This window comes from Saccostrea echinata, unplaced genomic scaffold, assembly GCF_033153115.1.
Source record: "Saccostrea echinata isolate AGI-Se365-2 ecotype Australia unplaced genomic scaffold, CSIRO_AGI_Sech_v1 ptg000019l, whole genome shotgun sequence".
Lineage (NCBI taxonomy): Eukaryota > Metazoa > Mollusca > Bivalvia > Ostreida > Ostreidae > Saccostrea > Saccostrea echinata.
The window spans coordinates 2,873,617-2,889,737 of record NW_026889768.1 but is presented as its reverse complement, the minus strand read 5'-3'; the positions used below and the strand labels follow the sequence as shown (position 1 = coordinate 2,889,737).

At 32.4% G+C, this 16,121-nt stretch overlaps 1 protein-coding gene across 2 annotated transcripts; it reads left to right on the top strand.

Annotated features, from left to right (window-relative positions):
- Nucleotides 1–511: 511 nt before the first annotated feature.
- Nucleotides 512–7,051, top strand: LOC133189569 (cytokine receptor-like factor 3). 2 transcript variants are annotated; one of them, XM_061324942.1, is made up of 8 exons: nt 512–608; nt 1,113–1,257; nt 3,858–4,065; nt 5,102–5,189; nt 5,313–5,493; nt 5,787–6,030; nt 6,223–6,465; nt 6,643–7,050. In XM_061324942.1, the coding sequence occupies exons 2-8, from the start codon at nt 1,150–1,152 to the stop codon at nt 6,915–6,917; spliced, it is 1,347 nt and encodes a 448-aa protein (XP_061180926.1). In that variant the 5' UTR covers nt 512–608; nt 1,113–1,149; the 3' UTR covers nt 6,918–7,050. The 2 variants fall into 2 exon arrangements, with proteins under 2 accessions (XP_061180926.1, XP_061180928.1); XM_061324944.1 differs by having other exon boundaries at nt 540–585; nt 6,643–7,051.
- Nucleotides 7,052–16,121: the final 9,070 nt, after the last annotated feature.

Genomic DNA, 16,121 nt, shown 5'->3' with positions numbered 1-16,121 from the left:
TAGAACATTCTTTGTACGCTTAAAAACTCATGATCGGATGAACAACTTATCCATGGTAAAAAATACTTAAGGCATCAATTTTATATCCCTGGTGCCTATATACTCTGGATCATACAGACATAAAATAATGTAAACTTGCTTCAGTGCTTTGTACACTGTTGTAGAGTTCTTCTATGGGATTTTTCCCAACTAGACATGAACCAAATTGCGTTTGACTCCAGGTTTCCTTTCTATGTACACAAGCTGTAAGTGCATGCAAATTCATATTTTGACACATTTGTTTTGTGCAAACTAACTGCAAACTGACAAAGGATTATATCACAAACAACCACAATCATGCAAACAAAAAATAAGCAGACCGCAAATAAATTATGAAATAAATATTGTCGTGAGCCATTTCCAAAGTTTAATTCTGTTTCTTAAGTTACAAGTTTACCATTAAATTGGATGTTTACAACGCTACTTACTTGTACCTTTTCTTTGTTGACAGTGCAATCAAAGGCCTCTAGAAGGAAGTGAAATCTCGTTTAAAGGTCTCGCGTTACACGAGATTAATGGCCGCCTCCATCGTAGTTGGAGGAAGAGGTAGGCGAACCGGAATACACATTGTAAGCTGACAATGATCGGCTTATTTTTCTTTTCTGATCTATTGCATAACAAATATGCCTCAAGATGTATTCTGATGAAGCTTTAACGTATTCAATAATGAAAGTAAATTCAAGATATCTACCTATAACCGCAACCACGTCTACTTTCAGATTCAGACTATATCAGATTTAACTACCTCGGTGTATAAGCGTGATATGATAGTTTTGTTAGTTCTGAACTCCAAAATATTTTATTGCTTTGCATTAAAATATGTCCTTATTGATCTATTTGGAAGAGGGTCATATTGAAGTAAGAGAACGAAAGACCAGTGCCTACAATTTCTTTTAATCAAAAGTCTGAATATGCATTGCCATTTGTTCAGAATATTCAGCGTTTGCTGTGATTGTATCTTGGCGATGGGATACCCCAAACCTAAAGCTTGTGCACACAGTATACCTTGGTGTCAAATGATTTAAAACGTTATTTTACTAAACAGTACATACTATTTCTTTGCTTTATTTCAGAATTTTGTAGTGGAGTACACAAGATTGCCAATTGGAGATGGCCCAGCAGTTAGTTCAGAATGTTGTTGATATTATGGATAATGCCCATTCCCAACAACAACAGCTGACAGAATCCATGAAGTCACTGTCGGAGGCCAAACAACAGGTGAAAAAATTGGTATTTGAAGGTGGATGATATATTGTAGAAAGGTGTATAAGGATACTGACAATCAGTTTTAAGACACCCAATCACAAAGATGTCATATCTACCATGTAGGAAAAACAGATAGAGCATGCTCTGAAATGATTCGGGGATTTGTATTGGTAATAGGTGTTGGATTAATATTAAAAAAACTTTTGATTATATCAAGCATTTAAAGTACAAATTTAATATATTTTTGATTTTTTTTCCCTGCTCTAAATTCATATAAATGTTGACAATCAAACCTTTCTGTAGTGTTTGTACATTATGCACTTCACTTATAAGAGTGTGTTATAGATTTCAGGTACACAGGGAATATTCATTAAACATTATCTGTAGAACTATTGCATTTTAAGGATTAAAACATTCCCTGTAAAGACATATCAGCATGGAATTTTGTGTGAAATACATGGTATAATTATTAGCAATTCTACAGGTACATTGTACATGTACGTTCATTTAATTCTTTTTTCATTTGATTTTAATTTTCCTTTTGATTTTGATAGCATGTTTATACACAGTTGCAATTATAGAAATGTAAATGGCCTTTTGTTATGTGATACAGATTAATTATTATATTCATTATTCAGCACAGTTTAGAAATAAATGAAAGATAAATTTCATTTAAGGTTCATTGACCCTCTGATAAGAGAGATAGCTCTTTCTGGGTAAATGTCTATTATGCCTTTATAAATTTGTCAAGTTGAAATGTAATTTCTAACAAAGGAGATGGGCGAACATAGCTTGCAGAAAGCCTATAGCTTCAGATATATAAAAATCATGTTCAGTTTGTGAATTTAGTATTTAGAGTAAAGTTCTCATTATTGAAATTTATGAAATTATGATAAACGAAACTTTTCTGAGGAAAATTTTCTTGGCAAAATTTATTCTTTTATTAAAAAAATTAATGTGGCATTCGTGTGGTTCAAACCCTAGCAATAAAAATCCTGAGTATCATTTTCTTTCGAGACTAGCACGCTAACCACTAGACTACAGAAGTCCTGATGAAGTGTGGCATTTAAATCATGTTTGTGATATGACCCTTGACTTAATGGACTTCAAGTATTTCTCGAAAAGATGTGAATGTTATGTCATAAAAGTAGGGATGTCAATTTTGTCAATAATTCATATTCGAATATTCAATGAAAGTATTCGAATATATTCGAATATTCGATAAAATTGATAAAATCTGGTATATTTTAAATACTGAATATGCATCATCCTACTCTCATGAAAGGTTTAGCGTAGGTATTCTTATATTGGAAGTTAAATTGTATGAAGACTTTTGTAGGTGTATAATAAGGAATTCCATCTGATATTTGTGAATGTTTGAAATAAATAATTGATTGAAATGTAGAAAAGTCAATAATAAACGTTTAATGAATGATACATGTGTATTTATAGTAGCTCTAACTGTGAAACCAAAGGCTAGATAGTCTTATACTATTCAGATTTAATTACAATTAAGTATCAGCCTAATAAGAGATATGACTATAATCTTTGATACAATGTTTTTAAAATATGAACAAATATTTCCATAGACAATTTTCCTAGGTAATTAACTAATTTTCCGATAATGAATATAAAATACAGGATTACGTACAACCCGAGATAATCATGTAATTTACACATTTATTCTGAAATTGAGCCCTCTAGAATATTACAGACTAATTCTATCGGACATTCATTCAATGATCAATTAAATCTATTTTGATAAGTATAGTCTTCACGTCTTTTAAACATTCTAAGAAGGTTTTCATTTTGTTGTCCTCGATTCTAGATCCGATCGTATTTATTTAATAAAAACTATGAAAGTACGTTTTGTAAATAAAGCATTATTGTATAATCTTTAACACCTTACTCAAAACAAAATAATTTAGTAGATACATAAGATAAGAAAGTGGTGAAAGAAATCAGGCGATCGAAATTGATCGCTAGTAAATTAAACAGGGATAATTCCAGCACTGTTCTAATCAAAATTTATTAATCACAGTACTTCTTTTTATGAAATGTGAAAAAACACCGAATATTCGAATCTTAAATTCATATTCGAATATCAACTCATCGAATGAATATTCGAATGTTCGAATATTCGTTGACATCCCGACATAAAAGTATATTTTTTTACATAAAATATATTTTTATGTTAGACGAAATATCAAGGAAAATTTTGATATAATTGAAATTTGATTTTTCATCTTCATGTTTGTCACACTATAGGCTTATCGCTCGTCGTGTTCACCCATCTCCTTTGCCTCCTAAGCTTTGCTAAAATTGTTTGCATTCAAAGTATAAAAAACATTTCTTTTGGAAAATTATAAGCATTAAAGCAACATTTTATATGAGTAAACATAGGGTTTGTGAACTGTAAGATGAAGTAAGAAGTAAAACTATATCAGTAAGTAAATGGTGTCATGCATGAGATTGCATGGTGGTCAAAGTGATCCAGAATTGATCAGAGCAAATAAAATGTTTTATTATGAATTAAAAAATTGATTTTAATGGTCATGCTTTGAATTATCAAGTTTATTTGAAATTTACTGTACCTCATCTGTTTTTAAAAGGTTAAATTCAGTGCAGAGCAGTCAAAGAAATGTCTTAAGGAGCACTTCAAGTGGTTAGAAGAAAAAGCTATAGAAAATTTGACCCGCAGACTCAATGAACTACTCTCAGAGGTTGACAGGCTTTCTGAGGAGGCATTATCTCCCCTTACAGACTGTGAAGCAATGCTAAATGCAGGCATTTCAGCAGCTGCCAGAGTTATGGAGGATGGTAATTTTTTTTTGGGCCCCCCCATAATTGAAGATTTGGGGGCATATAGTTTTTGATCTGTCTGTTAGTCTGTTTGTCCACAAAAACTTACCTTTCCCATAACTTTTTAATGTCTTAATAGTGCTAGGGCTTTAATATATTTTACATGTGTATTCTTTGTGATGAGACCTTTCTTTGAGTACCAATATTTCTCACCTCTTGACCTTGTAGTTTGATCTACTTTTGGAAGACTTAACCTTGGCAATAACTTTTGAATGGTTAGTAATAGGGCTTTCATTTTTCACATGGATCTTCCATGTGACAAAACCTTTCTTTGGGTACCAATATTTTTGGACCTACTTTTGAAAAAAATTTAACCTTGGTCATCAGTGGTTTACAAACACACCTTGTTTTTTTAAAAAAAATTAAAAATTATACATTACCTGCAACAATGCTTGACATGAAAAACAATAGGATACCTGTAAGATTTGTAAATTTTGTTAAATTATCATCTACAGTATGTTTATGCATCATTCTTTTATGAAAACTTTGTAAGGCCATCTTTACAAAAACTGTGTTTTCCCTATCCCAATGGACTGCCTAAAAACTTTTTTTTAACCTCCAGGAAACAATTATTTTTTTTTTGATAATTCGTAATTTTCTCATCTCATCAACAACAATTTATTTTATATTCACAATTAGTTGATCATTATAATGCTAATCTGTACAGACCCATATCAAAAAATAAATTCTCCTACCTACCTACCTAATTTTTTATTCTGAGCAGGGAGGGGGCAAGCAAACATTTAAGGTAGCCTAACTGACCAATTTTTCTAGAAAAGCAGAAATATGTAGGATATTATAGGATGTAGCTTTTCTTTTCTCTCATGAGTGATATTCACTAAATATTTAAGATAAATAGTAATTTTTTCTTGTATTTTTTATGTCTCAGAAATATCAGATGTTAGAAGAAATACTTTTACTTATCTGAATTAGGGGAGAAAACTCTTGCTAGCATATTATGTACATGCATTAGAAAATCTGTTTAAATTACCAGGAAAGAAGATCTTAAGTAATAATCCAAATGACCACATTGAGGACTTGGTGAAGTTTAAAGACAACCCGGACACAAAGCAGTTGCATAGGTTCTTATTTTTTTCAGTACTTCAGTAGTGTACAAGGTTGATGTATTCTTTTCTGTAATTCTCGGGTATAGTAATATTGTTTATTATGACTGAATGTAATTTGACACCTCTCCTTTTTGTCAGTGTTCCAGAAATCCCCTCCCTGGCAGACGTGTCTTACCTGTCTGTTGACAGCTTCCACCCTGACCTGGAGAACAAACTTCATCAGCTGTTTGAAAATGAGGGCCGGGTACTAGAGAGGGCACCAGCTCAGATCTCAGAAATAGAAGAGCGACCAGGAAGTCTGTTGATTACTTGGACAGAGGTAAAGTTGTCATGGAGACAGTGAATACTAACCCAGTAAATTATATATTTTCACAGAGTACATGTATTTACTTTTTATTTGAATTGCTAGGGAGTTGAGAAATGTTCAGATGAACAAATTATAAAATTAAGATGTGGATATAAAATTGACACAGTCTAATGATATATAGATCCAGCTCCCTATGGATTAAATAAGAACCATAAGAATTAGATTGTATTTAGTGCTCATTACTTTATAGTGAGTACTAAGTAGACGAGACTTGGTCAGTTTTTCATAGCTACATTTACTATCAGGTGGATGAGGAGGTTGAAGCTGGAGAATTTTGTTTACAATACTGCTACGGCAGAGTCCAGTCTAACGAAGACAAAAATGTCACATTCCACACGGCCTACACTGGTCCCAACACTTCTTGTAAGGTACGACATCTGAGGACCAGTACACCATACTCCTTCAGGGTCAGATCTCGCCCCGAGGGTGAGGAAAAGTGGAGCATCTGGAGTGTTCCCCGGACAGCTGTCACAACCATTCCACACTACCGTAAATATTCCTATAACCATTCCACACTACCGTAAATATTCCTATAACCATTATACACTACCGTAAATATTCCTATAAATCTCAAAAGTTAAAAACTACAGTAAAATTCTTATGGACACACCAATGTTCCAAGCTAACATGTATGAGATTTTTAACAAATACTGTGAGATTTGTACATAATTTTTTGATCAGAATGGAACAACACAACGGAGGGGTACAGTACAAGTAATGAAGACAAGACTGCAACGAGATTATCAGAGGGTCCCACTGAAGTCCTGTACTCCAGCAGTAATAGCTACCGTTGTGGTTTCCCCATCACATTCAGGGTACTGGATGCTGGAGAGAAGACACCCTTTGATGGAATTGGCCTCTCTGCTAATGATGCAGACACTGAAACATTACAGAGGAGCAGCTCTATATTTGTGGCAACATCAGGTAAATATCTAGATAAGAACACTGACTGCATTACAAATGATATTGGTTAGAATTTACAGCATTAGAAGAATTAGCAGGCTTGTCAGTGACTCGGTTGAGTAACCAAAACCAATATTTGAAATTCTGAATCTTACTTGAAAGAGAAAAAAATTGTACATGTTTTTGAATTCTTTGCAGGAAGTGTTTATGTAGATGGTCAGGAAATGAAAACAAAGCTACCCATGCTGACAAGAGGGTCATCTGCAACCATAGAAACTGAAGACCTTGGTAATGGCAAGGTCAGGGTCAGTATTGAAGTGGAGGGAAAAGCTGTAACCTTTGATTGGAAGGTAGAACAGCCCATGAGTTCCAGCAGTCTTATTGGACTGGGGATGGGGGCTAACGCAGCCTCTGTCTGTTTGTTCTTTGGAATGAAATTTAGCCATGAGGATTGGAAAGTTGGAGTTGAATGAGAGAATATCATGGAGAAAATGTTAAACTGTTTATTCTAGTCAATTGGAAGAATTATGATGTGGCATCAGGAGAAAATGATCTCTTGGCATTTAGATGTGCATTATGAATTTCATTTCATGTTAAAAATTCTAATAATATGACCAAGCATTGTCATTATATTTTTCTTTTTTTAAAAGGAATTGTTGTTTGCTTTCTCTAAGAACTCATATTATACTCCAATTTTTTTTTTTTGGAACAACCAAACATATAATGATTTTTGTGTATATTCATATCCAGATTATAATATATGTCACTTCAAAAAGAACTCTAGTTACCAGGTATGTTATTTAACAGCTTAATTGTAAATGAGAAGGCTGTTTACTGATCTCTCTAGAAATCTTTGCTCAGAGGAGGATATTGCCTAGTCAATAATAATATAAAGATGTTCATGTTGTTCTATGGTTTAGAGAAAAATATTGACTTTGTACATAAACATGATACACAGAAATAGATGTAAATAAGTCAGAGGGCTCAAATAGAAGCAAATTTTTTAAAAATATTTTTGTACGAGTTTTGATATTTTATGCATCAAAATGAAAGTTCTATTATTTATGCCTGTATTATGCATTCAAAAAGAAATAATGTTACATGCACATTTATTATATATTGTATGTTTACAATCCCTCACATATCACCCTGTTATAATCAGTATATATTTCCTGAATAGTAATCCCATATATTACAGCCTAAGTACACACACACGTATTACATAGTCAAATGTGACTTTTAGGAATTTCATCTGAAAAAGTCTCCTGTAAAAATTTTTCGTGTATTTCACGTGAAAATTTCATGTGACAGTTTTCACAAAAATTACACTTGCTCCCTTTTTTTCACAGGCAATGTATGTGAAAGATTTTTTGTGATATTTTTGAACTTGAATTTGGTATGAGAATATTTATTTGAAATATTCATATGAAATTTCAGATGATCACATTTGCCTGTGTAAGTATGATGCATGAGAATTGTTATATCTGATTGTAATTCTTAATTGTACCTTTTTATTATGTTTTTATCTTTTTGTTTTACATAAAGTGTATGTATCATACAGGTACTATGTATTTAAGATTGGAATATATCATGCAAAATGTTGATATTTACAATGTTAATTGAAAATGTACATATTCGTAAAAAAATAAAAAACAGGAATTTTCAAGAAGTCACCCAAAATAGGAAAAAAAAAGAGAAATGGATTTTTTATAATAAGAAGTATATATTCATCTTTAATTTGAATCTGTCAGAATAACTATTCTTAGGTGGACTGGAAATATTAAGAAATGACATGCAATGTAAGGCAAGAGGTTTGATAATGGCCCTGGGGTAAAACCCCTACAGGGACCAGAACAGCTCATAATTGCTTGCTTGTGTCAAGACTTATGGAAAATGTTAGAGCTGTCTTTTATAAGATAAAAACCATTATTGTTTATGATAGTTGAAGCAACATGTTGAGAAATTTTCTTATGGGTGAATTGCAATAATACATGCATGTTCAAATAGTATTTATGATAAAGTTATTGGTACATGCATATTCAAAAAGCTATGTTTAAGTAAGCAGATTGATGAAAAGCACACTATTGCACTTGCTTTTTAATATTATTAGATTAAAATTTTTCCATTTTGCAGATTTTTTTAAGAGATACATTTAAAGATAATATTTGTGCATTCTTAAGCAGTGGTGCTGGCTCTGTTTGACAGAGTGATATAACAGTTGTTTTGAAGCTTGCCAGCTACAGTTTACAACCTTCACGGGAGGTCTAAACCACGTATAGATCTGTAATAAACTCCTCAGAACCCGTCTATTACTTAAGCACTTGTAAATTGCCAGGCAAATTAATGTTATTAACAGATTCCACATTCACAGATATTTTGAATCTTGCCATAAATCAAAACACTTCTGTTGTCAGTGGAATTTATAGTTAAGGATTTTCAATAACAGAATAAATAGAAATCAGTTTTGTCTTGCCAACATTTGATGTGAAGTTAATATTGTTTAAATGTAGCTGAAGTTTGACGTGATGTGGATGTTATTTTGTTGAGGTTTCTTCTCTCCTTGATGTTTTAAGGAGATTGATTTAATTGTCTTCCATATTTTCTAAGTCATTCTGCATTGGTGCTCCATGTTCATTTTGTTGCTTGTTTTTGTCATTAATAGAAGAAATTTATAGCATCAATTGCATCATTTATATATGTATAGTTCTCTTTTCAATTAAGTGTAAAACTTTGTATTATTAATACTTAGCATATAAGTGATATATTAACAAAGAACTAAACACATATTTCGTGAAATTTTCATGTATTTTCCATATATTTTAGACAATACAATTGTATTGGACATTAAGCATGTTGTATATGTAAATACTTTCCCGATTTTAGCTGTATTGGCAGAAGACCATCTGTTTGTCTGTCTGTGGATGAAATTTTCAAGAACTGATCTGATTTCAGAAAAACTTAGCATACTAGTGCGTTTAGAATACACCAAGATTAAATTAATTTTCTTTACCAGTTCTTGATTTCGGTGAAGGATGTTGCTAAAGTAAAATACTGAAAATAGGAAATTATGTAAATATCTTTCAAACTGCTACTCCTACAGTTTTTTTTACTGATTTGGTGAAAAAATTGTAAAAAGTAGACTTAATGAAGATGTGTAGTTTTTGATATCAAAAAGTGTTTTAGGCACGCAAAGATTTTAGGAATATTTAAATTTAAAGACATCAAATGTTCACACGTGACACTGTCTCAACATATTGTCCACCAAGCCTTTGTTTTGCGCGAAACCGGTTTTTAATCCTATTCATACCTGAATAATTTTTTTTTTTACATAATGTGATTCTCCTGTTCAAACATTGTGTTTTGAATCCTTATATGAGTAGAATGGTTGATGTCTCCAAACTGCATTTTAATGAGCCCCCCCCCCCCCCCTTTTATCATGTTTGCACTTTTCAAAATCGCAACGACAGAGAACTTTAAACGAGTATTCACAAAGTTACAGATTTTATATGTTGTACAAACAAATTAAAAAATTACCTTGAAATGTTTGTGGCGAAATGGCTAAAGAGAATCAGTCATTCTACAAAAACATGACCAATTAAGAATTTTTTTTATGTCGCTTACAAATTTACCGTTGTAATACACAGGGAAAAGTGGCATACGTGATATTCATGTGATTATCTTTTTATTTGAAAATTTTGTGAAAATCACGTAAAAATTATATAAATATTTTTTTCATGCGAATATCATATAAATAAGTTTGTATGATATTCACACACACACACACACACACCCTCACTCACACACACACACACACACACACACACACACACACACACACACACATATATATATATATATATATATATATATATATATATATATATATATATATATATATATATATATTATTTAGAACTTTCATGTGAAGTTTTTTCTGCACGATTTTTATGCAACATGCTCTTCATGTAAAATTCATATGAAAGTTAGGTCAAAATGGCTTAAAGTTTTCACATAAATTTCACATGTCTTGTTTTTCGTCTCTTTCTCGCGCAAAGAATTTACATGTAATTCATGTGAATTTCATATAAAATTTATGTGAGCCACTATGCCTAAGTATCTAAACTATAAATTTAAAGATCGATTTCAACTCTAAGACTTAACATACACACATAGTTTTTTTTAAATATTTACCGATATAATTATATGCAGTTACAGTTTTGATATGAACATAATGTAATGCTGAAAAACGTAATCCACTGCAAATCTCAATGTCGCTTCATTTATATACAAATTTCAAGATGAAATTTTCAGTCGTAAAAGCGTTCCGAATAGATTGTAATGAACGTTTAAAAAGTTTTTTATCCTATATAAAAAGAAATCAAACCACTTATCGCAAAGAAATGCTTGGATCTTCTTTCATGCGAAATTATAGCATGTCGCTAAAAAGCGATTAACTTCTGTAACGATTTTGTTTTAAGTTTTACGCACAGAATGCAGATTTCAAAAAGAGCTGAAACTTATTTGAAAGTGACCACGGAACCTAATATCATTGATTCTAGTTGCGAATGAGCTATTTTAGACAATCAATTTTCGACATAACAAAATGAATTTGACAAAAACAGTTGTCTATCTTTAAAATTTAACTTCCGTAACGGTAATTCAGGAAAGTTTTTGCATTAAAGGTATAAACATTTTTATTATTTTGGGAGCGAAATGCTTCATACTTTTGTTTAATATCCTAAAACAAATTTTAATTTTAACTATTGCTGAGAATTTTAACTTTCATTGCTTGGAATTAACTTCCCGAAATTTTAACTAAATTAAATATCGGATTCATGCGAGACTTCATGAATCATACTTTAGCGTTCTATACTGAACATCAGAAACGAAAATTGGTCAAATTCAGCTTTATTTAAAAAATAATAAGACTTGTTCAAGCATTAACTCCCGTAACATTACCTTAAAATCAATGGTATATTAAAATTGTTGTAAAAAGTTAACGATACCAGATTTGTGGACAATTCTTTTTTTTTTTCAAGTTCACTGATGTTACGACGCACTTTGAAAAATTACGCACTTTGAAAAAATTTTTCAAAGTGCGTTAAATTTGGGACCAAGTTAACGCACTTTGAAAAGAAATATTTCTTTTCAAAGTGCGTTAATATCGACCATAGTAACACACTTTGGGAAAAAAAATGTGCACGACTTGGTAAATGATGACTTCAATTCAGGATCTGAGATATACACGTTTTAAAGATTTTTAGAAGTTGTCTTGTTCCCAAAGGTTTCGTTAACATCATAAAAGGGAAATGAGTCTTTTAGAAATAATGGAGGAATATTTGTATAATAGCACAATTTAGTTTCGTTTCTGTTCTTTTTATTTTATCCAGTCTGTAATAAGTTCCAAGTTTGTATTCTCATTGAAAATAAATTTCGTGCACAATATGATGGTGTTTTTATAGTTATTTGATTAGTATTTAAAGGTATGAAAAAATTATTTATGCATTTTATACCATTTTTTTTTGATTTGTATTGTATTTGATTTTGTAAAGCTACTTAGGCCAAAGTATAGTTAGTTGGCTATTGTGCTTAGATCAGAGATATGGCCCCTGAGCCTTTCTTCTTTAATATAATAGGTAATATTTTTTCAGGAAAGCTTATCTCAATTTTTCATCTATTTTACGTTAACTTATATTTATTGAGAGAAAGTGCATCAATGTCATACCAGTTATGTAAATACATGTATTTGGATAGGAAAGATAAAGAGTTGGGCTGTGGGACCTCCGACCTGTCTTCTCCTCGTTCTCGATGAGGGTAGATCAATTCATCAATTTTTCCTGAAATCTAAGTCCAGAATTTTTGTTTTATACATATTTTTTTCAAAGTGCGTTAAGTGTCTCCATGGTAAAAAAAAAAAGTTGATGTACACTCTTAACGCACTTTGAAAAAAAATTTCAAAGTACGTTGAATGTGTCCCAAATTTAACGCACTTTGAAAAAAAAATTTTCAAAGTGCGTTGATTTTGTCCCAATTTTAACGCACTTTGAAAAATTTTTTCAAAGTGCATAATTTTTTCAAAGTGCGTTGCCACAACTGATATGTCCTTTAGACAATTATGATGTTCATTTTGCTGTTTGAAACAATTATTATTTTTTCATGTTTTATACTCTGAATTGGTCCATTTATCGTAGAATGACTGTTAATACATATCTACCCACAGATCCTAAAATGACCTGTGCAGTTACATATAGTAACAAATATGAAATAATTACTGTACGTGTACAAAAAAAAATGGCGTATTCAAAATTTAGCGTAATCACTGGGTTTGGAGGAGTTGCCGTAATCATGAATTAGCGCTACAAATGTACGTGCCGTTTATATATAAATGTATAATAAATGATTTCTTTGCGATATTCATAAATTAACGCTACGTTGACTGCGCCAAAGCCGCTAAAATATGAAGCCCGCTTTTTTAAGTACACATACAGTATTAGGTGGTAGTTTGAAGAACAATTTTGTGATTATGTGGTAAAAATGTACGTCTTAATTTTGTCTCACAAATATTTAATTCCCGTCACGTATATTCAATTTCGATCGATTCCAAACTAAACTCAGACCTGTATAACTGCAATGTAAAAGAAAATATTTTTTGAGGTTGTTATGATTCAAACTGAAATTTTCGTTGATGACTTCAGACGTACCAACCACAGCACTTTCTGCACCCTAATAGTACATGTACTATCTAGAAGAATACGTACAACCTGCTTAATTGAATTTGACGAAATTACAATGAGCATTGGAAGTGATGAAGTGAAATAAGACATCCATGTAGATATGCAGGAAAGGATGCTCGCAGATTTCTTGGGGAAAACTTTGCCAGAATTAAGACGTGCTTTGATAATTATCGACAGATAAGACTGCTGCATGCTCCCTTCTGATCTCGATTTTTCTCGTGCTGTTGAATTTAGAAAATTAATCACTTTGTCCAGAAATAACACTCTCAAGCGTTTGAAAGGGAGATCTGTGTTCCGCACTTCTAATTATTCAGTAGAAGTTTAGAACAGAGCGTGATGGGAGAAAAATGTTTAATTCAATTTCTACATTAAAACAAGGCGGACCTTATGCTTGCCTGATCAAAAACAAGTGCATATCGGTATATCATAAAGCTGACAATTACTAAGAATGGAAATCTAATGAGCAACTGGAGAAGAAATATTCCAATACATGTAGGCTGTTTAAAAGAGTTGGATGAATGCATCTGATATATGATAAAAAATATTTAATTTTAAACAACATGTATTTTAAAAGTAAATATCTTCACCAAATTAAAAATTAGTTATACTAATTGAAGAATTTTAATTTTTGAAGTAAAAATAGGCTCCATTATCATCTTTGAAATAAAAGAAATATATCTGAGAGATAAAACTGTGATTGTTTTGTTAAAGTTCTTGTTCGCTGAATTTCATTATTTTGCGAGCCGAAATATACAGTAACCCATATCCAATAAGGACATGTTCAGATGGTGCAGAATAATTTCATGGAATGTTCTGTGGAATCTAGTATGTTGTTGATTTTCTCAGATTAATTTCTCTGTCTTGTAAGTTGTCAAAGAGAAGGTCAGCTTTGGGACGCGGGAAGATGTTTACAAACTCCAGGCTTTACGAAAAGCAGGAGTAATGCATGCGATAAAATGCATGTGCAGTGTTACACTATGAACCGCCAAAGAAGACCAATAGATGCATAAACCATCGCTCTTTTCCAATTGCCAAGTACTAGTGTGTTGTTTTCTCTGACCGTGTCCAAGATTGGCAAATTGTCCTTCTTGGAATATCACCTACAAAACGCAATATCGGTCACAGTAGATGCAGTGATATACAAGGTGATCCAAATCATTTGATATCATTTTGAAAGATAATAAACTTCAACATGGGATAATATGAATTGTTATACCTTTAAAAATTTGTTCTCATATAAATCAATGCTAATAAAAGTCTAACATTTCCAATGTTTTACTGAGCGGGCATAAAAAAATCGATGTTTGACCGCGGAGTGAGATATTGGACCTGTCGATGAGATGTTGGACCGCTTACGTCACATAATGGGTTGGGTCAGCTTAATCTCATTTGCATTCGTTGGTTTTCGACATACATGCATGTCAAGCAAAATAATAATACAATAAATAAATGAAAGGTATAACAAAACATTTATTGACTGTGTTCTCGGGCAAAATGCATTTTGTCGACCCCTCAAACCAAACTGTTTGCCTAACGGCCTCAGGCAAAACAGTTTGGTTCTTGGGTCCGACAAATCGCATGTTGCCCTCGAACCCAATCAATAAATGTATAATATTTCAAAATTTAATACATGCTTTGACATTTTCTACAATACATGTCATGTATAATTCCTATATTTTTCAAACCCACAATCCTTTCTGATGAAATATTTACAGCGCATGTTATTCATGACGTCCCTTTTAATCATGCATGACTTATAAAAAGCCTCCTTTTTAAAGTTTTTGATCACATTTCTGCATTTCCCTGTTTATTACAAACCTGAGATTCTCTAGGAAAATTGGCTTTCTTCTTTAGGTATCCACACAGATAAAGTCTTAAGGACTTTAGCCAGGGCATTGTCCCAAATTTCAACTTGAGAACTTCTACAACTCATTTAATTCAACTATGTTAAAAAAATAGTAACAGTTTTATGATGTCACATCAACATTTTCTAGTCCTACTACTTATCCATGGAATTGATGGGCATAGCAGTAAAAAATGCTGTATAAATAAAATATATACAAAGATTGATGAAAAACATGATGTGTTTGTGAAACTGATGCCCCCGTATGGCAACTTATAGCGAAGGTTACACTTTCTCAAATGCAAATCAAATATGTTGGTACTCAAAGTAAGGTCTTGTCTCGAAGAATAAACCTGTGAAATATGTAGGTCCTAGCAGCATCCATTGAAAAGATATAGAAAAGGTTAAAGTTTTTCAAAAGTGAGTTAAACATCAAGGTCTATCGCCCGCGTGGTGCAGTGGTTAGAGCGTCTGCTCTAGAGTCGCAGAGTAAGGAGTTGATCCTTACGTCGCGGATTCGAATCCCACTGTGGGACGTGGAGACCGGTCCTTCGATGAGACCGTATAAACCGAGGTCCCGTGACGCAGTAGGTGCTGGCACGAAAATGATCCCTCACTGCCCAAATGGCCCTAAGAGCCGAGTATAGGTTAAAAAAAAACTGCAGCTCTCCACCGGCAAGTGGTGGCGTCTCCATATGAGTGATAAATTCTCGAGAGGGACGTTAACCAACCAACCAACAAACAAAAGGTCAAGGTCAAATGGTCAAAATTAATGGTGCCCAAGGAAAGGCTTTCTCACAAGAAATACACATGTGACTGAAATATGAATGTCCTAGCACCAACCGTTCAAAAGATATGGCCAAGGTTAAAGTTTTTCAAAAGTAGGCCAGACTCCAAGGTCAAGGTCAAAGGGACAAAGTTATTGGTATCCAAAGGAAGGTATTGTCACAAGGATTACATATGAGAAGTATGAAAGCCCTAGCAACAACTGTTTTAAAAGGTAATGGCCAAGGTTAAAGTTTTTCAAAAGTAGATAAATCCACGGTCAAGGTGAATGGGCTATAATTATTGGTACCTAAAGGAAGGTCTTGTCACAAGTA

What these genes read in the sequence shown, in the direction of transcription:
- LOC133189569 (XM_061324944.1), top strand. Translation starts at nt 1,150, where the DNA reads ATGGCCCAGCAGTTAGTTCAGAATGTTGTTGATATTATGGATAATGCC. An exon ending in TGCCAGAGTTATGGAGGATG is followed by an intron (nt 4,066 to 5,101) that starts GTAATTTTTTTT and finishes TTAAATTACCAG; the next exon opens with GAAAGAAGATCTTAAGTAAT. An exon ending in CACAACCATTCCACACTACC is followed by an intron (nt 6,031 to 6,222) that starts GTAAATATTCCT and finishes TTTTTTGATCAG; the next exon opens with AATGGAACAACACAACGGAG.